The sequence below is a fragment of the Brassica napus genome, chromosome A2, assembly GCF_020379485.1.
Source record: "Brassica napus cultivar Da-Ae chromosome A2, Da-Ae, whole genome shotgun sequence".
NCBI classification, from domain to species: Eukaryota; Viridiplantae; Streptophyta; class Magnoliopsida; order Brassicales; family Brassicaceae; genus Brassica; species Brassica napus.
Genome location: NC_063435.1, coordinates 9,027,317 through 9,051,223, shown reverse-complemented (window position 1 = coordinate 9,051,223; position 23,907 = coordinate 9,027,317). Strand labels below are relative to the sequence as shown.

At 32.7% G+C, this 23,907-nt stretch overlaps 3 protein-coding genes and 1 pseudogene across 5 annotated transcripts; all 4 read right to left on the bottom strand.

Annotated features, from left to right (window-relative positions):
• Positions 1-1,456: 1,456 nt before the first annotated feature.
• LOC125585748 lies at positions 1,457-3,524 on the bottom strand (annotated as a pseudogene). The gene is made up of 3 exons (XR_007322741.1): positions 3,333-3,524; positions 3,022-3,239; positions 1,457-2,934 (listed from the first exon to the last, which is right to left on the bottom strand). The product of XR_007322741.1 is annotated as a protein NRT1/ PTR FAMILY 2.3-like (transcript).
• A 717-nt stretch (positions 3,525-4,241) lies between these two features.
• On the bottom strand, positions 4,242-6,664 carry LOC125585745 (biotin--protein ligase 2-like). Its single transcript, XM_048755390.1, has 10 exons — positions 6,441-6,664; positions 6,069-6,345; positions 5,931-5,992; positions 5,707-5,855; positions 5,491-5,611; positions 5,250-5,405; positions 5,123-5,168; positions 4,703-4,769; positions 4,551-4,627; positions 4,242-4,469 (listed from the first exon to the last, which is right to left on the bottom strand). Exons 1-10 carry the CDS (start codon positions 6,514-6,516, stop codon positions 4,430-4,432), a joined length of 1,071 nt encoding a protein of 356 aa, XP_048611347.1. The 5' UTR covers positions 6,517-6,664; the 3' UTR covers positions 4,242-4,429.
• Positions 6,665-8,070: 1,406 nt separating this feature from the next.
• Positions 8,071-10,593, bottom strand: LOC106419731 (probable WRKY transcription factor 9). 2 transcript variants are annotated; one of them, XM_048755388.1, is made up of 5 exons: positions 9,510-10,593; positions 9,300-9,434; positions 8,924-9,205; positions 8,727-8,840; positions 8,071-8,468 (listed from the first exon to the last, which is right to left on the bottom strand). In XM_048755388.1, the coding sequence occupies exons 1-5, from the start codon at positions 9,702-9,704 to the stop codon at positions 8,190-8,192; spliced, it is 1,005 nt and encodes a 334-aa protein (XP_048611345.1). In that variant the 5' UTR covers positions 9,705-10,593; the 3' UTR covers positions 8,071-8,189. The 2 variants fall into 2 exon arrangements, with proteins under 2 accessions (XP_048611345.1, XP_022564134.1); XM_022708413.2 differs by having other exon boundaries at positions 9,300-10,593.
• Positions 10,594-19,091: 8,498 nt separating this feature from the next.
• LOC125575292 (helicase sen1-like) lies at positions 19,092-23,003 on the bottom strand. Its single transcript, XM_048755382.1, has 7 exons — positions 22,548-23,003; positions 21,886-22,461; positions 20,334-21,699; positions 20,000-20,255; positions 19,697-19,913; positions 19,393-19,489; positions 19,092-19,298 (listed from the first exon to the last, which is right to left on the bottom strand). Exons 1-7 carry the CDS (start codon positions 22,677-22,679, stop codon positions 19,282-19,284), a joined length of 2,661 nt encoding a protein of 886 aa, XP_048611339.1. The 5' UTR covers positions 22,680-23,003; the 3' UTR covers positions 19,092-19,281.
• Positions 23,004-23,907: the final 904 nt, after the last annotated feature.

Sequence of the window (23,907 nt, the reverse complement as noted above, 5' to 3'; positions counted from 1 at the left end):
ATATTATTTCAGATAAAAACACAACATATTTAAGAATTATCTTATGTTTTAAAAATATATTTTATTTTTGAGAATTTTATTATATTTACTTATCAATTATCAAATATAATATATAAATAAAATATTATTAATATATATTCATTAGTTTTTATCAAAAAAAAAAAAATATATATATATGCTTATTATTGTGTTAAATTTTAAAAACATTCACATATAATTTAGAAAATGTATTTATTTGTTTGATAAGCATTTAATTATAAATTGTTTTATATCTAACTATAAATTTTATAATAAAATATTATTTTCAGATAACAACAGAATATATCTAAGAATTATCTTATGTTTTAAAACATGTTTTTATTTTTGAAAATTTTATTATATTTATTTAAAGTCAATTATCTAATAAAATATATAAATATAATAATATTAATAGAAATTCATTTTTAATTATTTATATTTTAGATAATTATTATCATTATTAATTTTAATCACTTATTTAATCAGATATATTTTAAATTCATTTTTATTTTTGACTAATTATATAATTTATTCATTAAGGGTATAAACGATTTATTATTAATTTTAATCATTTTTTTTAATCAGATAGATTTGAAATTCGTTTTTATATTTTGACTAATTTATATAATTATTCATAAGGGTATAAACGATATTAATCGCTCTAACTTTTAACGTGAGAGCTCTATTGCGAAAATTTACTTCGCAAATAATAGTATAGATACACAAAAAATTATAATAGAAAATGAAGTTTATTATTTAGATTATCTTTGTATTTTCATATTTCACGTGTAGAAGTGAATTTTCTTTTATTATAAATATAGGTTTTATGTAGAGTTGTTCCATAATATCTAAAAGAAACATTGAAAGCCTTAATTTTGAAAAGTTTCTAAAGCAATAAGAAAAATTGTTTTTATAATTATTTGTGTTTAACAAAAGGCATAACAAGATTTTGGTTCCGAAAACTGGTGATTAGTAACTGTTTTAGATAAATAAATAAACATAATCTGCTGCTACTGATGTATGTTGTTTGCCAATAATTTGAACTAAGCACAGTAGTTTATTTAAAACGACTGCTTTATTAGAACTAAAACCTAAAAGCATTACGACACTAAACAAGTTAATAGAAAATCAAAGAGCTACTAGCAATAGCAATGGTGTAAACAAAAGCATTTTTCAAACCGTTTTCACTTGTAACGCAAGAATATGTCTGAACTGGGAACTGTAAGCACAACACTGACCCATTCAACAATTCACCAAACTTCGTCATCCCTTAAGCGTATTTCAAACCCAATCACCAAGTTTTTTTTACTAGTGCTTGTAACTTAAAACTTTTATACATTTTAGGCTAAAAATATATACAAAAAAAATCAGTAAATTACTCTGTTACATTCATAGATACTAGACATGAGAAAAAGGAGAAGCATGCAACAAAGTAGAGGAAAGTGCAAAAAAATTAAGACATCAGTTCCATTAAAATAAAAACACACTTGAGATGGTAAAAATTGCAAACGCAGATATATAAGTTAACAAGAGCATGTTACAAATTAGAGAAAACTGAAGCAAACATGTTGTCTGTCTTAGGTTGAAACATCTTTAGGATGTTGTTCATTATCACCTTGGAGATTTCTGTATGTGTAGAACCAAGAGCAGACTGAGAAAATATCCGAAATTCAAGACTCCTGCAACGACCAAAACCCAGTAAACATTGTCAACTCTTCCCTTGTTAATGTCATTTGGTAACCACTTGGTAGTCCTCTGGAGCAGACTGATAAGAGCTGTGCTCAGATAGAAAGAGATTCCAATCACCAGCGAGGTCAGTGAAGTCGCGGTGTTCCTCAGAGACTCCGGGAATTCTCCATAGAACAATTCAATGTTACCCGGAAACTGGAAGGCCTCGCCTATCCCCACTATAACGAGAGGAGGAAACAGCCATAACACTGACATGGGATGCCCGTTTTCAACTGTTTTCAGCCTCTTCGCTTCCACAACCGCAGAGACTGCCATGCTTAGGATGGTGAGAACCTGGCCTATCCCGACCTTTTGAAGTGGAGTTAGCCGCTTACCGGTTAGCTTCTGATACATGGGGTAGACAAGCCAGTTGTTGATTATTATAAAGGTGGATGCAGAGGTCATTATAATGACTTGGAGGGACCCGGCCGGGACTTCGAAGTGAGGACCAAGCGCACGGTCCGTGACTAGAGCTTGGAGTACCATTAAGCTAGTTTGCATCACCATTGGAGTACTAACAAAGATTATGGCTACCCACAGAGGAAGAAGCCGGAGAATGGCTTTGAAATCTTCCACTTCCTGAACAGAGCACACCCTCCAGATGTTATTAACCGAGCCGCCGTCTTCGGTTTTCAAGGCTGCACGGTTCAAGAACCCATAGCTCTTGGAGGGTATTATTGCAGGAGAAGTCTTGGCGAGTCCCTGGTGATAGTCTTCTTCTTTAGACGAAACCGCAGCCTTTCTTTTCACTGTAGCGGCGACTACAACACTGATGAGGCTTTTGAAAGGACTCCCCATGGGCTTCTCATGCTTGTAGAGTCTTTTCCCGCAGACGAAAACAACGAAACTTACGAAATTCGCAGCAGCGCAGAGGCCAAACCCGAGTTTCCAGCTAGCATTGTCCTGTGTGTGTACAATAGCCGTCGCTCCGGTAATAGCCCCAGCGTATAGTGTGAGGAAGTACCAGTTGAAGAAGCTTCCTTGATCCTTAGGTTTCTCGTACTGGTTTGCTCCCGCAGATGCTAAGGTGAACCGTGTCCCACCTGCTCCAATGGTTACTAGAACTAAGGCTGTGTACAAGATCCCAAGCTGGAGTTCCGATGGAGACTGGCATAGGATTGATCCGGTTTCACACGGTCTAGGTTTCAAGAAGTCCAAAGATGCGACCAGAGTCAGGAGAAGAATCCCCTATAATGTTTTAAAACTGTTAGATCTTTTTGTGTATAAGAAAATTAAATTCATTGAAGAGAATGAGTCATGAGTTTTTGGACTTACCGTCAGCGAGATGAAAGTTGAGGCAGAGATGACGAGAATGTTTCCAAAGAAAGAATCAGCTAAAATGGCAGCTACAAGAGGCAACATGCTGAGGCATCCATTGACAATGTTCGAAATCTGAGCAGCAGCGATGCTCTTGATGTTGAATTCCTCGATCAAGAAGACAATCAAGTTCAGTACCCATCCGAAAGATGTTATGGACATACCTAACAATGTAGCTGCACCACGTAGGACAGACATCAATATGTATAAGTCTCGCCTTCAAAGGAACATAGACAACAACAACAACAACAAAAAACAAACAGACAAACCCATCATGAATGGAAAAGTTATCCAGCCACCGGGCTTGCTGCTTGGATCTCCAGCGCATTGCGCTTCTGTATCACCCGAAACTGAACCAGCCATGGAAGAAAACAAGTGGAAGCACTTGTGTGTGACTTTCTTTGTTTGTGTGTGATGATGCATATAATGAGCCGTATATATAAGCAAATGCACAATAATTATGTTCTTTAGTCCCAAAACTACCTAATCATGTTCTGACATGCCATCTACTTATGTCCTATTCTGAAATCAGGTAGGTGAACCAACACCAAAAGGATTTGGTCAGATCTTTAATGGCATCAGAATCCACTTCGAATAATTTTCCATAAATTAATCAATATACTTACGAGCACACGATGCTCACAACCACCTATAGTGTGTCAAGTCCCTTTGTGTTACTTCGATTAATCTTTATATAAAATAATCAAATATATTTACGAATACACAAGGCTCACGACCACATATAGTGTTCAAGATCTTCTGTGTCTCAAAAGAGACTGACCCAGCCATTACAGAATAAACGCGTGTGAGAAGTAGAAAATTATTAAAAACTATATATAAGGAAGTTCAGAATAACTTTTCCCATTGAATCGATTTCTTAGCTTAGCTGTTATCCAAATAATACCTAACCCATTTTTTCATATTTATTCTCGTTGTCGTTTTCAAACATTTGGTTGGTAACTCTAAAAGGAGTGTGATTCTTAGAGATATGTAACCTAATTCAGTTGACATTATACTGTTGATAAAAAAAATCAGCTTATTTGTTCTGTTGACCCTCAAAAGTTTGTCCGTTTAAGTATCACAAACCTGTCACTTTTGGCTAAAAATTGCATTGAATGGAATTTCCTTGTAAATCCACACCATACTTTGGAGTAAATTACTACTTGGTCCGATACTTATTTTAGAAAAACAATTTCATAGTGAATAACAGATACATAATCTGGAATTTTGGATACAAGGAAATAAGGGACAACACCACAGTAATCTATATATATATAAATAAACACTTTCTCCGTTGGTCGAAAACCGAGACTAGTACTAGTTATGTCCATGGTGCTATAACATCTCCTTCCCCGAAGAAAAAGGATCATATTTTTCTTCGGACTAGACCTTTGAAAAAGTCAAAACTGTAGTTGAACACAACATTACATATCAGCTTTAACATGTAATATCATAATGTTATTATCCATTTAACTGATTCAACTTACCTATTGCCATCAGGGTGAAGCTCATACATTTGATAATCATCTCCAATAGCCAGAAGATATCCCGAAGATGTCAAACCCTAGAGATATGTAAAGAGAATTAAAGCACAATGACTAGAATTTTTATATAACAAGTCCATAAGACTCCTCTTTACCTGGATAGTCACAACGTTTTGAACAACTTGGTCCTCGATTTTATCTTCAACGATCACTCTTTGCCCGCTGCACATGTGAGAATACATGGCAACGTATTCAGAAATTTGGATACAGCCACAAGTGAATAAAACTATGTGTGTGTATGTATCAAGTATCAACAAAACAAAAACATCAATTATTGGTAAGTAATATGTCTTGTTCTTATCTTTAAGAGCTTTTAGTTTATTGCAGGGAAAATACGACATCGAATATTGAAATAATTTTAAGGTGTTTTTTAGCCAAGTAAACATGCTAATGGACGAAGGTTCACCCAATTAGTTCAGAAAGTGACAAATGGAATACACCAAAACTAAAAATCAGTTTCAAAATTCAGATAACACAGACCTTTCATTGACAAGCAAAAGGAAAATGCAAATTACCTGTGAAGCCATGTCCTGTAGTAAAGCTCCTCGAGAGATTTAAAACCTGTAAAATGAAGTGCAATGACATAGAATGACTACATGGGGCTTAAGACTTGATAATGAAATTAACTGTTTCGAGGATTACCTTGGTCAATGAATAGATTAAAAAATTTCTCGAATTTATGAAAGAAGGCAGCAATAATTTCTTCTCTTTTAAGTAGAACTGATGCAGGAGATATGTCTTTTAGTACAGCATTTAAGCATGTGGTCGGTTGATCGTTGTCCACATTCAATCCCACACCTGCAAAAAAAAGGATCAGTTTAGCAATTTTCTTGGAACAAAGTACAACGCAACTTGTAAAAAAGAGTAAATTAATGCGTATTACCAACACTAACGTGAAATATTCTAGATCTGTAGGTAGAGGTACACAAAATGCCTCCGACTTTAAGGCCATTCAAGTAAAGATCATTGGGCCACTTTATTTTAACGTCTATATACGGCAAACCCTGAAATTGATTTAGCCAAAACAAAAAAAAAGTCAGAGATCTTTTTTGAATCTGATGCAAAGAAGGGAGGAGGAAAGCAAGAGATAGATAGAAACCTTGTTGTCACAAACATCTTTCACAGCCTCAGTTACAGCAAGAGATACAACATACTGAATCAAAGGAACGATTCGACCATCTTCCATTTCTACCGTAAAAGAATACATAAGACAACCCTTTGGAGATTCCCACACATTCTTTGTTCTGCCTGAAATTTACACTTACGGTTTCAGGTTCCATTTTTTTTTATTATTATTATTATTCTAATTTAACAAACTCTTACCTCTACCCTTGAACTGAATATCTGAGACACAAACCGAACCAACCGGAAGCTCAGAAAAGTTACTGAAAGAAAATACAGATTAAAACACGCAAAAGGTAAAACCTTTTGAAAGAAAACAGATGTTGAAATGATGCTTACTAAGAAACAACATCGTGAGTGGAAGACAAGCGGGGAGACCAGATGAGAAACCGACCAAAGCGAGCAGTTGAAAGCGAGTTCATGAAGAGTGAAGGATTGAATGAATCATCATCTCTAACTAAATTATTAATCTCGGAATCTAGAAAGAGTGAAACTTTAGTAGTATCATCTGGGAGCTTAAGCACGTTCTCGCTCTTCAAACGCTTTGCTGTATCATTCTCAACACAGGACTTCCCACACAAAACCAAGCTACACGAATCTAGATCACCATCCATTGCTTTATTCAAAACAAAAAAAAAAACGAAAAAGTGTTAACTATACTTACAATCCAATTTCAAACCGAAAAGGAGTTTGGAATAGAACGGTTTGAACCTGTGGCAGCGACGGAGAAAGATAGACGCCAAGAAGGCCTTAAAGAAACGAAACGCCACAAGTTCGCCACTTGCATATACGTAGAAAAAGGCAGGCTTTCGGACGGAGAAAACAATGTCTACCGAAATTGAGAACTGTAGATGACGACGACGACTACCAAGGCCCTTTTTACCGGTTTAATACGGTCTGGTTTAATATTCCGGTTAGAGTTGACTCAAAAGTCAAAATCAGAAGACTCTATTTCACTAGATACTTGTGCACCTTAAGTAATATATAAAGAGTTAGTGTCAATCCACTAATTACCAATTGATTTTAAGTTGGAAGTCCGATACATCCAATTTAGCATTAATAAAATAGTACTCGAGGTTGTCAAACGAAACTACAAATTTGTTGCGGCTTCATCGCAGATCCAACAAAATCACTCTGAAACGGTAACTAGGAAGAAATGGCCTTGAGAAGGGTTTCTTGAGGCGGGCCTTGATAGGATTGATCGTTGTTGGTGCAATTGAGACGAGGGAGCCGGTCGGGAACAGACGCAAAAGCCACTTTGTCTTAGCTTCTCTGTTTGGAGATGACGAGTACGAAACGAAACGAAACGCTCGTTCATAGCGTTGCCGAAGGACGAAAAGGTAAAGATATTTATGCCCTTAAGCTTTTGTCAATGTATAGCAAGCTGAAGGTAAAAGGAGAATCCGTAATTGTTAGACCCAATTTTGGTCAAGACCGAAATGGGCCCCGATCAGAGACATGGACTGAGACATGCCGAGGCCCACAACCAGAATTGAGCTTGAAGAAGGAGTCACAGAAGTTGCAATGATCGCGGAGCTGGCACGGAGATCTCGGAGTCGACTTGCTATAAAAGAAGGAGAAAAAACAAAGAAGAGGACACGTTGAAAACCCTAGAGAGAGCCTTACATTCATATCAATCTTATTGTCTTTCCACTTCTAGATTCCTTCTTGATCGAACTTGTGTGTATCATTCGATCTAGTTCAACTCATTGTATTTGATCCCAGTTATCAATAAAGTCTATTTTAACCTACTGGAAATTATTTAACATCGTTGTGTTCTAAAGATATCGTTGCCCACATCATTTGTCTTCCCTAGATCAACCCCGATCACTATTAAATACTTTGTGTAGAATTTAGGTTCTACAATAATGTCTTCAGTTTGCTATATATTTTTCGGTTTCGAACCAACATTCTATCCCAAACTTGTGATGAGAAAAATATATAGCAAGCTGAAGGTAAAAAGAGAATCCATAATGTCTTCAGCTTGCTATATATTTTTCTCATCACAAGTTGCCAAGTTTGTAGAAATGTGATTCTTTCGTAACACCAAAGATCTTTATATAAAGAAAGGAAGAGTTGTCTCCGTCCTGGCTCCAAACCCTCTTGACAAGGTCTAGAGATTGATCAACTTTAGTTATATGTTCTTGGAGGATTCTAAGCGATGTGTATAAAATGATTCTATCGGAGATATATACGAGCGTGTTGAGACTTGAGATTCGTATCTGTAATCTTTTCATCCTTTGGCGTGTTGTATTTTTTGTAACAATGTTATTTAACTTTATATAACCTTACTTTTTTTATAAAAAGATGAACATCAAACTAAACCATCTTCAACCGCAGTTTTGTATATACGAGACATAATTGTTTAAAAAATAAGACCCAAGAAAATACAAGAATACATGACGGTGACTTCACTTATATTAATGGGACCAAAAGAAAGTGATGATAGATGTTAAGAATCTACATCATCCAGTTTAGTCGGTTTTGGGAAGAAGAAACATGGTCACCTCCTCTAAATGATGAATCATCAAAGTTGATCAAGCTTCTTACTGATTGTTTGTTGCTGCCATTTTGTTGCAAGTAGGAAGGATGAGAGAGGTTGTCGCTAGAATCCAGTAGCAAGAATGGAGAAGCGGAGGCAGTGGAAGCCATGGCTGTTGCTCCGACAGGAAGTGGATGGTTATGTGTCCCTTCGTATGTTGTTATCAATATCGACATGTCTTCTAAACACCTTTGCACCTTCACAAATGCTTACAACTCTTTAATAACTATATTATGTACACAGATTGCATATAACGACAAAAACTATATATATATATATAGACATAAAATAGAGTCATGACATGTAGTTTAGTGATTTATAGTTTTATACTAGTGGCATCACATGCATTTTCAAATCTAGTAAATAAAATATTAAAATTTCTGTTATTTTTGTAAATAAAATCATAAATTTTGATTATGTAGTACATATTTGAACTTCTCGCAGAGAGAGCTTACCTGTTTCCTAACGGGGCATCCTGGAGCCACGGTGCATCGGTAATAAGCTCTTGGACATGGATTCCCTTTCGCGGTTTTTTGACCGTACTTTCTCCATTGGCATCCATCATTCATCTACACATATACATCAAAATTTATATAGTTTTATGTTACATTTCTCCAAATTGAGTCATAGATCAGAATATAATGATACTCACCGTTGGAGTGTCACATCTGGCTCTCACAGATACCCTGGTCTTTCTATTACCCGGAGAAGACATTATGACACGTTGCGTGTTCATATCTTGTCCCTGGGCTTTGTTGCTACTATTGTATCTTTGCGTGTTATTAGACTCAAGTTCTTTGTTCTCGTCTTGTTTCTGCTTTTTCTGCAAAGAAAGAGAAAGCCCTAATTCTCCCTCTACCAAATTCAGGGAATCATATCTTTCCACTCCTCTTTTCCGATCTTTGGCTTGTGCTCCAAGGAACGTTTCAAGATACTAAGTTTTTTTAAAAAAGACATCAAGTTATGTAAGTGTTAACTATCAGACTACTTGTGAAATTAACGTGCATGAAAAGACAAGATTCTCTCACCATGTTGTTGGTTTGATCGATTACCGGGAATTTCATCTCGAGCTGGCGATAATCTTGAAGGGTTTGCTCTACAAGCTTCCTCAACCTCGTATTCTCTTCTTTCACATGTTCCATTTCGATCTGCATTTGCAAGAGCTGATCTCCATCCATGGATGTTAACATATTATCACACAAAATGTTCTGATGTATATTTAGACGTATCATAAGTACCTCCTCACGTTCTTTTTCTTCTTGTCGGGTTCTTGAACTTAAACAAGAATCTTCAATTTCGTCTTCTTTCACCATTTTTTCATCTTTATCTTCACTAGCATCTTCTTTTTCTTCTAATTCTTTCCTCTCACAGATGTGTGTTGATCTTTCTTCATCTTTCTCTTTCTCGAGCTTGAGAGAAAGATCCATGCCCATTAATAGAGATGAAATTCAGACCTCTGTATTTGTTCTAAAAGTTTGAAGTGCTAAAGTCAAATTCCATTGTCTGATCAGAACTTCGTTTACTATTTGTATTATTCACTCTCGTACGCATCTAAAGCTAGCTTTGACTTTCTTTTAAATAATCAGTTTATCGTTAAGACAAAACTAATCCTTTTTAACTAATAAAGCACTTGTTTGGCCTTTAAAAGTAATTAAACCGGAGTTACCAATGGAATCATGGATACATTCGATGGAGTTTCTTTATAAGTTAGTTTGTTATAATATCAATATTTGGGCATTAGGGTCCAGGAAATTTCCCGTCACGTGTATGCTACCATGTGAAATACAGAAGACCATCGATGTATGTATATCTTTTCAACTTGTTAATGATGTGTTTTAAACTAAATGCATAGTTCAAAACGTACAAGAGTATAATAATGAATTGGATTATTAAATAACGAGTCTATTATCTTGAATTTTCCTCTCGAAGGATTCTTGAAACTTTCAACTTCATACGTGCTAGGGTGGTGAGGATATATTCTTGAAGTCAAATTTTGTTTGGTGCTATGGAATTGTATTGGCGTGCAGCCCTCATGCGAGGGCAGTGAGGATATTAATTACATCTTCGTGCAACTTCTCAGAAAACTTAGTTAGTATAATGGATAGTACCATAATTTTCAAATATCTGTGATTTGCTTCTTATTTTACGAACATCTAATTTTTGAATTTGTTTTGCTTTGGAAAAATAAAGATATCCGAATAATTTACAGATATTGCGAATATTTACGGATATTTACCGATATTTACGAACATCTCGTTCAATTTACTCAATACAAGTAAATCTTAAAAAAAATATACAAGTCTGTTGTCAAAAATATATTTTACATAATATAAAGTAAAAAGTAAAATTTAGTGAAACTTTGTGTTCCATAAAATTTTATAAAACATAAAATTTTAAAACATTATAATTTTATAAAGATTTTATATTTATTTCTTAATTTAATACTTTTATAAGTAATTTTATACATGAAATTATTAAATGTTAAAATAATAATTATAAATTATACTTTTACAACTCTTTATTTAAATGTATATATACTTGTATTTCTATAAAAACAAAGCTGAGCGGATATTCCACTTCAAAATTTTTAGTGTTTGTTATTTGATTTGTTTTTAGTGGATATTGATTTTTAATATTTATTTTTAACTTATGGATATTCAGATTTTTCAGATCGAATCGAAACGAATAATGAATCAAAACAAATTTAACGGATAAAATGTTCAACCCTACTCTTTTATCCATTGTTTCTAGATCTCATTACTTTATATAAAAAAAACCAATCCTGAAGTTTTTGGGCTACAGACAATTTATATAAAAAAAGTAATAAAATAAACTTTTTAACACTATGGATTTTATGTTTATATGTACCCCATAAAAATTTTGAAAACATATGCCGATATTTTATTTGTCTATATGCTCCAAACTGACCTATCTAGCAGACATGTGCAGTGTAGCATAAACCAAAGTCACCGATCTATTGTGTGTTGATATACAGTTGATGCTGGTTTGAACTGGAAATAGTATATTAACATGTATGAGATATACGATAAGACGGGCTTGTGATGGTTTCTTTTTAAATTTTGTACGTGTTGGTCCATAATTTCATGGCGAGAATTTCGGATTATAGTATTATGTATGTCCCTCTGCTAAATAATTAAATCTATTGTTTTTTTGTAACGTGAAATTGAGATTTGCAATTAATAAATTCGTACGAAAAAAATCCAGAACAAGATAGTTTGCCTTGGGATCGGATCTTAGAAAATTAGTCAACTCGAAGACTTTCAGTTTTTCTTATTTTTATAATCTTATCTCACATTCATATTACAAGCTTTTTAATCCAAAATGTAGCATTTGGTCCATGAAATTATAACAAGTTTGATAGTCATATCTCTAGCGCCAGATCAAACTCGTGAATAGATTATAAACACAATTAATAACTATGTATTGGTTATTTACACAACGTTGTTTTAGGATAGCTACTAACATGGCATCACTACTATATAAAAGAGGCTATTTTGGGGGTTTCTTAAGCATGCCACATGGGCAGAAAAATTCATGGCCAATCAATCTGCCATGTCATTCTGGACTGGGTTTGAAATTAAAAAAAATTAGTGACCTTAGCAGCCCATTTGACCTCTCTGGTCTGTAAGCTTTCTGTTGAATGGAAATCAAGGGTTTCCATCATCGGTTCAACTCATCTCTGAAACACGGTAACTCTTTGTGTTTCCATGAAACCGTTTGTCTTCCCTACCTTTACATCTCCTCTTATTTACTCAGTTCATCACTAATGGTTCCTAACCGTAACACCTATGAAAATCCTCCTTATATATAGTTTCTCAGCAAACAGAGGAACCCTAAATCTGAAAATATCATCGATTCATCTATTAGGCATAGCTTTTTACACCTCCTCGAAAATGTCTGCCTCTGATGTTCCGGTTGCTCAAATCAGCATCCAAATGTCATTCTTCGACTCTCTTCGCCTTGGTAGTCCGCCTGTCATTCTTCTGAACTCAAGTGAGTTATCTCTATATTTTGTCATGTACGTGTTGTGGCGATATAATAGACGGATTTACATAAGAGATTAAGCTAGCAGGAGATATTGATGTTTTGAGAAGGCAAGGATTAGAAAGAAAGTTATTAAGTATACACTTCTATATCAACAACAATTAACAGACGCATCAGCAAGAGACTATATAGAATTTAACTGCACTCATGTCTGATTTTAGGTCGTCTATTCCTCAACGCAACCTCTTGAACACACTTCTACTTTCACCAGAAAACTCTTGCCACCAACAGCTTTCTTAAAGTATAAGATGAACCGACTTTGGACTATGTTTTCACTGCCTTTCCATTGCTTTTCTAATACTTCTTAAACACTGCTGCAGGCAGGATGTGTTGTTATGAGACAGACTCATCTTAGAATTCTTCCAATTATTTAGGTTGATAAGAAAATTGAATCTGTCACGCTATTGGAGTTCAATGCCTATGTCGTTGATTCTACTCCACATGTACGTCTATTTACTTATTGACATTAGAATCTTGAGTTGCTTTTCGCTCTTATTAATAGTTGCAGTGTACTCATCTTCAACATGTCTAACCCTGTAGAAAACTGAATGCCTTTGCAAAGCCAAAGTCAGTGTCATCTCCTGTAAAAATTCTTACGTTTATTAATGCCAGCTCAAACTTCCATACCACCCTGCTTTGGAAATTGGAACACGAACATCAAAGTGAACTCCTAAAATGCCTCCAAGAAATTGTTCAAATTTTCGTCCACGCATCAGTCCATTATTGTCTCTTGGATTTTCGACACCCACCGTTGGCCAATTTTACACAACAGGTACGTCCTAACATGTGCAACATGTTTTTCAGTTTTAAATATAGACCTTAATAACAACATCGTAGCTATGGCTTCAGGGAGGTAATGGTACTATCCAGGGGATGACGTGTCCGGAGCTCAGAGTGTTACGGAGAAGCTCTCTGATCTCGCCAGAATGGTGTACCAGTGAACAACAACCGATGCGATTCTGGACAGTGACTGCACCACCGCTACAAGCTCCACTGTGGCCGACGTAAGCTCTATGGAGGATCCTGCTAGAACCGAAGAACAATGCAAAGAAGGCGCGCAAGTAGTGATGACTCAATTTTTTTGAGATGATATGATAGGTCTGATACACATTATGAAGACCCACAAGCAGTTATAAAGTTTAAAATTTAAGTCAAACTATGTTGTCCATTTCGTATTTCCAAACCCCATGTTATTTGGGTTTAGCCTTTAGTTTGGGATTGTCAAGAATAAGACATTAGTTTTTTGACCATATGTTTCATCTAAGTCAATTTCAAGTTTTTTTACATCTTAACATCGTCATCCATATATGTAACTGAAATGGTCTTTAATATACTATGGCTTTCGTTACTCTGCTAATTTGAGTTTAAGTTGGTGAATAACAGACTTCAAGACATAACATGTTAACAATTCTCAAATGGTCTAACAAAGGCCAATCAAACACCGACATTTTTGGGAACAAATAATATGGAGTTGGTTGCGAGTCAGGAAGCATTTGCGAAACCATAAGAAGTATTGAAATAAAAACTTCGGCAAGTGGTCAACAAAGGCCAAACAAACACAAAATATATATATAGACTCTTATGAATTGAGCTTAAGTTGTTACGACCCAAAAAAGTAGTATTTCGTGGAAGAAAATTTTAAGAGTGGCGTTCGGGTACCCATTCTGATTTGGTTTGGAGTTATTCGGATTTCGAGTTTTCGGGATAAACATTTTAGTCTCTCGGGTATTTATAAATTTTGGTTGGGTTTGGGTTCAGATAACCCGTTTAAACTATTTTAAAATTTTTGAAACTTATAAATATATTAAATTTTTCAAAATATAAAAATAAAAATAATATATAGCATATAAATTTGGGTAATATATGCCAAAATATATAAATATAACATAAAAATGGTTTGATTGAACATTTGGATGGAGAACATATAAATTATAATTATTTTGAGGATTATTTAGCTACTTTAGATATTTACTTTTAACTATTTCTAATATATTTTTCAAATATTTTGGACAACTTCAAATATTGTGAACCAACCAAGATGACATGTCATCCGGACTAGGCTTGAGTTTAAAAAAATAAGCTATTTTCGGAGCCCATTCGACCCATCTCGAAGCCCATTCCCGAGCCAATCTCTCATAAGCATAATCCCGTGTCTTAAACATCCTGTGTTAAATTTTTTAAAACACTCATATCTTAGAAATAGTTAAGAAAATATCTTTTTAATTTTTTGTATCTTTTTAACTTTTATAATAAAAATATTGTTTTCAGATAGCAACAAAATATATATAAGAATTATCTTATTTTAAATTTTTTTGATAATTTTATTATATTATTTTAGAATCAATTATTTAATATTAATATAACATATAAATTTTATATGATTAAAATAAAATTCTTTTTAGTTATATATAAAATTCATTAAGGGTATTGTTTTAATTAACACATTAGCGAATCAGTTAGAAATTAATAATAAATCAATAACCTATCTAAAAGTCTAAAACCTAATAAAATATGAAAAATAAGAAAAACTAACTAAATTTTAATATAAAATAGAAATTTAATATTACTAAAATAAAATTCATTTTAATATATATATATATAATATTAATTAAGAGTATTTTTTAAATTAATAAATTAGTGACTTAGCTAAAAACAAATAATAAATCAATGATTTAACTAAAACCTAATAAAAATATGACAAATAAGTAAATTTACTAAAATTATGGATAATATAAAATATGATTGATTCTTTAATACAAAATTAAAATAAGAGTTTTGTTAAATCAAACATAAGTTTACCGTATCGGTGTTACAAAAAAAACAATCATTAATATAGGAATTATGTATTTCTCATTAGCGAATAAAATTGAAGAAGAGTGTTGGAAGATAGCTCAACGTATAGACGAGATTATGGAGATTGATATGGGAGTTGAGGTAACGGACACAACTGTTCCTCCGCAAAGAAACGCTCCTGTTAGACATCCTGGATAAATGAAAGAGACATATCTGGACTTGGCTTTGTGTTAATGGATGGTGACTTTCCAATGCTGTTTGGAGCAAGGGCCGATATACACGCACCAAATCACCACTGCAAGCGGAAGCTGAAGATTTGCTATGGACAATGCAAGTGATACTGAAGTTTGGACACAGAGAGATGGTCTTTCAATAGACTTTGAACAACTGGTTATACTCATTCAAAAGGAGGAAGATTGGCATGTGTTGGACTCGGAGCTCGACAAAATACAGACTGTATCCAAAGAATTTTCTGAACTTTCTATTGCTTATATTCCTAGATCTTTAAAATTCCGTACGAATAGCCTAGCAAAAGGTGTCTGATCACGCGCATCTCGATCATCTTTTGTAAACTCTTTTGACCAAGTTGGATAGCCCCACAAGCTAGCATGAGGGTGCCAAAAAAGAGAGTAAAGTTAAAAGTGAAACTAAATATCCCAATGAACAAATTTATCAGAAGTCCATATTTATGTGGATGTCTATATGGGACAAACAATTTTTTTAGACAATTATAGAATATAGTCACAAAAATCAATCCTAAAATATATAATTTAAGAAACCATTTAAACAAACCATCAAAATTTTCAATATTACACCAAATAAGAATATAAAGACCAACTATATTCTCTTCATGTATAATGTGTTGTGGTAAGATTAAAAAAAATTAACTTACTTTACAGTAAGGAAAAATTAGATTTTTAATTCCAAATTTACAGTAAAAACATAACATTTTATAAAACTAAACAATTGACATAATAGTACAAAAAAATGAAAAAAAATCAAAATACTATCCGCGCGTAGCGCGGACAAGGACCTAGTAAGTATAAAATGTTAAACTTCCTAGCTAGCCAACAGTTTTCATAATCAGAAGTTCAGTACTTACCTTTTTTTTGGTTAACTGGGAAGAACTGGAGCCAAATTCTAATATCTCCCTAGATCTGGGACTACTTCATGTCATGACGTAAAGTATATATTCCAACGGATATCGAATCAGAAGCATAATTGTTCTAATTTTAAAGGCCAAACCACTAACCCAACAGATTCTTTTTTTTAAAGGAGATAATATAAACTGAATAGCCAAACACATTGATTTGATCCCAAAAAAAAAGCCAACACATAGTTTCAGGGGGGAAGCTAGTAACGAGAGAAAGCGTACATGCTCCCATACTATTTTTTGAATAATATATATTCTGTAATCAATAATTTGTAAATTTTACACTAGTTATAATATTTATCAATTTAATAAAAAAAAATTAAATTTGCCTCTGCATAGTTTTGCAGTTATTTATTAAGTGACTATGTGAAGATACTTTCTAACTTTCGATTTCAAAAGCAATTCATGATAAATAATATATATATATATATATATATATATATATATATATATATATATATATATATATATATATCTCACATCTCTTTATATTAATCTTGGAACATTACAACATATTTTCTTAACCACGTTTCACCAATAGGATGATTCTTAGAATCCTTAAAAAAAAATTGGTATATATTAATATATATATTATATTTTCTTATTAAACTAAATATTTAATTGATTATTAATGTACAAAAGAACATTCTCAATTCTTTCCTTAAATAAAAGCTATGGAATTACCTGATAGGATTAACATATATATAATATATATTTGATAACAATTTTAGTATCATCTCTCTTTCTTATTTAGTTTTATATTATTAAAAAATAAACAATCACATTAAGCATATAATAAAAAAAATTGATTTTTTCTTAATGTTTTTTTTACAACAGATTTTTTCTTAATGTTATGTTTTGAATTTTTTTAAACGACTATAAATTACTAAAAAGGGTAAAAGTCATACATTGAAAATTTTGTGATCAATGGTTTAACCTTTTTTTAACAAGATACAAATGATCATAAATCATATGAATATGAAGTCTCATTAATAAATATTCATATATATATATATATATATATATATATTAATATCATTTAAATTAAATTATATACTATATAAAATATAATATATGTTAATTTCAAAATTTGCATTGAAAATTTATTGAGATCTTAATATTTTAATTTTGAAAATTGTATTGAAAAAACTCACCTTAAATTTTTTGTAATTAACGGTTTAAATTTTTGTTACAACAAATATACAAATGTTAATAAAATCATATGAGTAGAAAGTGTCAATAATATATTTATATTAAAATATACTATATATATATTAAGTAGAAAGTGTCAATAATATATATTTATATATATATCTATGTCAATATCAAAAAAAATTAATTATATACCATATAAAGTAAATAAAATGATTGTTTTGATTTATTTTCCAATGATTTTAAATAAACAAAAGGTATTGATTGTGAATTATGTGCTTACTCTAATGTATATATTTTTATGTGTACAAATTATTTTTTAAATAGGTGGTTTCTCATATTATATTTGATTCTCACAATCCCATAAATATATTTTTTCAAATCAAAGTGATTTTTGATATTGGAAGCACTATATATATATTATTTCATTCAAATTAAATAATTTACTCTTGATTTTTTATCCTAAAAATCTTTTAATGAAATATCATGACAAGATTCCAATAACCTATTTTTTGAGTTTGTTTGGAGAATGAGAGATTTGATCATGTTTAATATTTGTTTCTCCCTAATACCATATCTGGCTATTATAATTTTAAGAATGAGAGATTTGAACTATTTATTATAATTTTTCTGATTTAGAATAAACTCCAAAACGTAATATAGTACCTAACATGCAGACAAATTTTAATATAAAATACTTAATTTTAAAACATTATTTTTATTTATTAAATTAGATTAATAATAAAATAATAAAATTAGATGATATTTTTATTTAGTTATAGTGTTATACAATGAATCAAGTTGTGTTTGATGTTTCTACAATTTTATACTTTGTAATTCTTCTATTAAATATGTAAAATACAATGGGTTGAACAAAAATATTATCAATTTTATAATAATATTAGAACATGTAACCAATGTAAAACGGGTTAAAATGTATTGTAATGTTTCGGTTTCATGTCATAAAATAAGTTTGAATCTTCAAAGAATATTAGATAGAGCTTTACAGTATATATTTTGAATTATTTTTCACAAACACAAATGGATGTCACAAAATAAAGTTGCACCTTCTATTCATAGATTTAAGATAGAAGACTAAATTGTGCTGTTATCACAAAACTAAAATTACAAATTTTAATAAAATATTTTTCATATAAATTTAAATTATTTTAATTAAAATAGTATAAAGGGTGATCATAATTCTTTCCTATCCCAACAAATTTAGCACACTTTAAAAATAAATAAAATAAATTTTACAAAACATATAAAAATATTTAAAATTATAAATTCTAATTGAAAAAAATATTAAACCAAAATAATTCAAAGCGCCTATCAAAATCTAGTTGCTTTATATTATGAGAAGTTTTAAGTCTTCTTAAAATGTATTAGAAGTCTGATTGATAGTGTAGGTATGAGAACATCTAGTTATTTACCTTAGATTCAATAAAATTGTCATTAAAATGTATCACGACCATTTTCTCTTTGTATTTTATATATCAATTTTTTTTATGATGTAATACTGTAGTTTCAAACCAATTTCAAAAATATATATTTTAAACATTTTGACAGACTAACCAGTCTCATTTGCCTCGGTTAGAAATAAGTTATACGATTCCTTTGGATTAATGTACTAAGTTGAATCATCTGAACAAAAATATTGGAAAACAGAAACTACTTTTGCTTTAAATCCATCCACCCACGCAGAGAAGCAGACTACAGTTTGTTTATAAAACAAAAGGAAGAAAGGAAAGAATTAAGTCTTCTTGATACTCGGGAAATACTTTTTAAGGATAAACTGTCTTAAGATCTATGGAGTTGAACCTTTCTTCTAATCTTCCACACATGCTTCAGCTTCGATTGTTTCCTGCAAAACAGAAACAAAAATTAGCGACTATGATTAGAACTGCATTTATACAAAAATTCCAGAATTACGAAAAGATTCATCAAAGAAGTCTTGCTTGATTGGTTCGGTGCCTCGGTTTCATCCACAACGTTCAGCAACGCAAACGATCTTGATATATGGCTTATAATGTCATTCTTTAAGCCAGACTTGACCTGTAGGATAAAAGATCAGAGAAGGAAGAATAGCATAGTAGTGATGGAAATATTTTGTTTTCATATTTAAGATGATATCCCATACAATTAAAGAAACAATATATGAAGACACTAAATAAACACACAAATGGATTATAAAAAAAAAAATAGAATTCTGCATTGATAAGCTTAAAACAACTTATAAAAAGAGAACAAGAGGTCTAATACCTTCCATGTCGAATTCTCAAAGGAAAGAAGCTTATTGTTCTGAAGCTTATCAAGATCATCAAGGGCTGTTGCTGATCTTTTAATACACCGAGCTAATGATTCATCATCATATGCGTCATGAAAACACTCTCGTGCCTTAGCATCATATACTAACTGACTCCATACTGATCTATTGTTGGTCAAAGTCGACTCGTTTCCAAGAATCCATAAGCAGAATCTACAAAAGAAATTAATAAATGAAGAAAACACACAAAAACAGTTTCACAAAATTAGTATAGATTAAAGGAAGTGAGAGATAGATACCTCGCACGTGTGAGTGCAACATTGGTTCTTTGTTGGTTAGATAAAAAACCAATGGCTCCTCTACCGTTGGACCTAACGGTTGAGACTATTATAATATCTTCTTCACCACCTTGAAACCCATCAACAGACCTAACACTCACTGTGAATTTCTCACTCGTATCATACTTTTGGCCTATCTTTTCTTGAATTGCAAACACTTGAGCCTTGTAAGGTGAAATCACACCAACACTTATCGATCTTCCCGACTTTCTTGATACTGCCAGATTAATTAGCATCACATTATCAGACACCACAACTTTTAAAGACCAATCAAGAATCAAGATTAGTGTTATACCTGAGTAAAGCTTTGACAAAATCTCATCCACAACAGATACCTCAACAATGTTTTTCGAACTGAACCCTTGTCCAAACTGCTCTCTTCCATAGGGCACGTTGATGAAAGAGTAAGGCCCATACATTTTCCCAGGGAGAAACTGTTTCTCATAACTTCTCACTCTAACAGAAGGAGCATCCAAAATCTTCATACCATAAAACTCTTTATTCGGGAAAATACTAATAGAAGGATGCATCCGGTACTGCATGTTCAGCAACTGCTTCTTGTGCCCCAACAGAACCAATCTCTCGAACAAGCTCCTCCCAAGATCAGCCTCCGAAGCGATCTTGCTTTGTATCATCGCAGGTAACTGCTTCTCATCGCCGATTAAAACAGCGTGCTTAAGCCCTGGAAGCTGCAATGGGATCGCAGACTCGCATTCTTTTAACTGAGCAGCTTCGTCAATTACAAGGAGTTGTATCGGACAGCTCATGTGTAGCTTGGCGGAGCTCGACGCTGTGCAGAACATCAGATACGCGTTTTCTAAGCAGAGTCTTTGAAGTCCTAACTTCCCTATAAAATCTGGAAGTTCGATGCTTTCGCAAATCGATCCTAACATCTCCACACAGTCTTGCTTTCTTGTATCTTCTTTCCTGGAGATAACATCTGAAACACTCATAGTTCTAAGGAGATCACTAGTGGCATTCATTTTCTCCGCGACTTGAAAGGAGAGCGAAGCGGTTGGTAGATGCAGACACAAAGTTGAGAACTGAGAACGCAAGTCTGTCCTGAGTTTACTAAACCTATTTTCTACGAACTGTTTAAACGAAGGACGCTTGTCCTTCTCGATGAAGGATTGGTTATACACTTCTTTTGGATCAGTGAGCAAAGAGATCATGCGTTTAACATTTGCTCTCCATCCAGTTAAAGCAAGAAAGCAATCGTAAAGCTCATCAACTCGGTAATCAAGGAAAACATCGAAAAGGTCCTCCCGATCATTATCGATCTTCATCCTTTCTTTGTTACCAAACAAGACAATGTCTCCAAGACCGTATCCACCAAGCCTCAACGACTCGGAGACTAACTTCACAACCCTTGAAGCAACTTCCAGAACGGCTATGTTAGTTGGAGCGCAAGTCAGTGTCCTGCATCTCATTTTAAAGAGGTTTAAAAGCAGAACACTTGTTGTTTTTGTCTTCCCGGTCCCTGGTGGTCCCCATATAAGTTTGATGTTGTTGGAGTGGCGGCAGTTTTTGGCTTCTAGACAACGCAAAATCGCATCCTCCTGAGATGTATTCAGCTTGAAAGAACGGAGACTTTTCTCTAAGTGGTTTGGCATAATATTCTCACTGTTTTCTTGGCAAGAAACACAACTTTCACCACCAGCCTACACAAGAAACAGAGTTTGTAAGAATTGAATTTTATTTGCTTCAGGGGAATTTATTTTTAACTAACTTATTGTTTTTTTTTTTTGAATGAATGTTAAATTTATTCATCCGAAAAACCATTTTTACAATGAATGCGTCTAAAGTTTGAGATGTTAATTTAGATTACATTTGAAATGTTAAATTACCTCATTGTTGCTTTGAAGTACTTTAGATATAAGGTTTAAGTTTCCACCTTCAGGATCTGGATGCAAGGCGGTCCAAATACGAATATTGGTCATCATGTTGGTCAAATAAACACCAAAGAGGCTTAGCCTTTTCTTCACACCCTTTCCTTTCTTTCTTGTTTCCATGTGATCTTCGTCGAAAACGATGGGTTTCGAAGCCAAAATAGTAATCAAATGTGGGTTATCTTCGTTCACTCCACAAACAAGAGCCAGCAAGTAAGGCTCATTGGAACATCTCAAGTCATCGATTCTATAAGGCTTGTTATCAGTCACTGCAATGAGATCGTTGAACTCCAACAGTTTCCGATCTCCGTTGGTCGTATTATCAGACACTGTCTGCAAAGTAACCTCGTAATAAAGATTCTTGGGAGGTTTAAAATCTTTGGCTGGCTTGATTTCCCAAACTTTGAAAGCTGGTGCTCGTCTCAGAGTTTCCATGCTTGACAACAAAGCAGCATGTGTCTCTTCGATGATCGGATTAACAAATGACTTAAAATACTCTTTGCTTGACTGGAATGTGCTAGGGATCTTATCAACCTATTAAACCAAAACACACGGAAAGCAACTAAGCAAAGAGGTAATAAGAGTAAATATATCTTAGGTTTCTAGGAAGAAAACAGAACCTTTCCTTTGTAAAGATTTGAGTTGAGGACATCGAGAACAGACCATGAGAAGACAACATCCACTAGATCTCTTCCTTTGATGATTCTCTCCTTCTTCGTCTTCTTTTCCTTCACTTCCCACAGTCGCTGCATTATTTTTTAACTCTCACTGCAATCACAAGACTTCTCAGTTTCTTCCAATTCTATGCAAATATTTATTAGAGCTTTTTACACACAGAGAGAGAGATACATTTATTCCAAAAAGAAGATGAAGAAATATTGCAAGAAGGGAAACGAACGGTTGAGTGTTGGAAGTCGAAAAGATGTATTCTATCTTTTGTTTTCCTCCTCGGAAAGGAAAAGAGAAATCAAATAGTTTTACTTTTGAAAATTCAAATGCCATAGTACAATTTTTATACTTTCTATCTAGGTTTAGCTTTCTCAATTCAGCAAATACTTCCAATTCTTTGAGATCTTTTTTTTTTCTTTTTGACTAAATTTCTTTGAGATCTTTCTTTCTTTATTCAGGTCACAAAAACTCTAATTTATATATATACTATCCTTAAATAACACCTGCTAGTCAAAACATTCCAAAAGCTCCTACTATAATTGCGATAATAGTAGATAAATTGAAGTAGTATGAGATAATTATTTAAAGACATGGTACAATTTGTACTGCTCAATACTTACAAGTTACAACTGAACTCGGCTTGGTTCCGACCCTCTACTAACCTACTCGAGTTCCGTGATTTCTTCAACTCGCCTAGTAAATATTATATAATTCACCTCTGCTTTTAAAGTAGACTTAGTATCACCGAGACCTTTTTTACAAACACTAGAGATTTTTTCCGCGCTTCGCGCGGATTGTGTCTTATAAATTTATTTTATTTATAATATTATTTGTCGGTTTTTTTTTACATTAACTTCTTGTTTTTCCAATGTTAGTTTTTCTTAATTTAAATTTATATGTTTATAATTTTTTATTTTTCTTGTTGTAGATGGATAATTATATTTTTTATTGATGGTTTTTTTTATGTGACATAAACTTTTTGAAATTTTAAAATAATGTTATATATAGTACGATTAACACATTAAAGAAGAGAAACATATTCAGGCACATTTTACACAGGTTTTATATGCATAATTTTAAACATTATATATGTATATATTTTAAGTTTGAAACATGTAAATGCTTTTTAAAGCTAAATACTTGTTCTGAGTTTACATAACTTATCGAAAGTTTTATCTCTTTTTAAATTCAAATCACATAAAAAAATATCAAAAAGTCAGTATAGATGGGTTTTTTGGGCTTTTAAATCAACACTGAAAAATTACATGAATCAGATAACAACAGTTTTATAAACAACTGGACAAAATTTGA

Bases quoted from the DNA above. Each gene is read 5' to 3' on its own strand.
- LOC125585745 (XM_048755390.1), bottom strand. From the start codon at position 6,516: ATGCAAGTGGCGAACTTGTGGCGTTTCGTTTCTTTAAGGCCTTCTTGG. The intron at 5,856-5,930 runs GTAAGAGTTTGT...TGTAAATTTCAG, and splicing joins TATTCAGTTCAAGGGTAGAG to GCAGAACAAAGAATGTGTGG. The intron at 5,612-5,706 runs GTTTCTATCTAT...AATCAATTTCAG, and splicing joins AAGATGTTTGTGACAACAAG to GGTTTGCCGTATATAGACGT.
- LOC106419731 (XM_022708413.2), bottom strand. From the start codon at position 9,704: ATGGGCATGGATCTTTCTCTCAAGCTCGAGAAAGAGAAAGATGAAGAA. The intron at 9,206-9,299 runs GTGAGAGAATCT...AAAAAAACTTAG, and splicing joins TCGATCAAACCAACAACATG to TATCTTGAAACGTTCCTTGG. The intron at 8,841-8,923 runs GTGAGTATCATT...GTATATGTGTAG, and splicing joins CCAGATGTGACACTCCAACG to ATGAATGATGGATGCCAATG.
- LOC125575292 (XM_048755382.1), bottom strand. From the start codon at position 22,679: ATGCAGCGACTGTGGGAAGTGAAGGAAAAGAAGACGAAGAAGGAGAGA. The intron at 21,700-21,885 runs GTAATTTAACAT...TTTCTTGTGTAG, and splicing joins TACTTCAAAGCAACAATGAG to GCTGGTGGTGAAAGTTGTGT. The intron at 19,914-19,999 runs GTATCTATCTCT...TTTCTTTTGTAG, and splicing joins GTTGCACTCACACGTGCGAG to ATTCTGCTTATGGATTCTTG.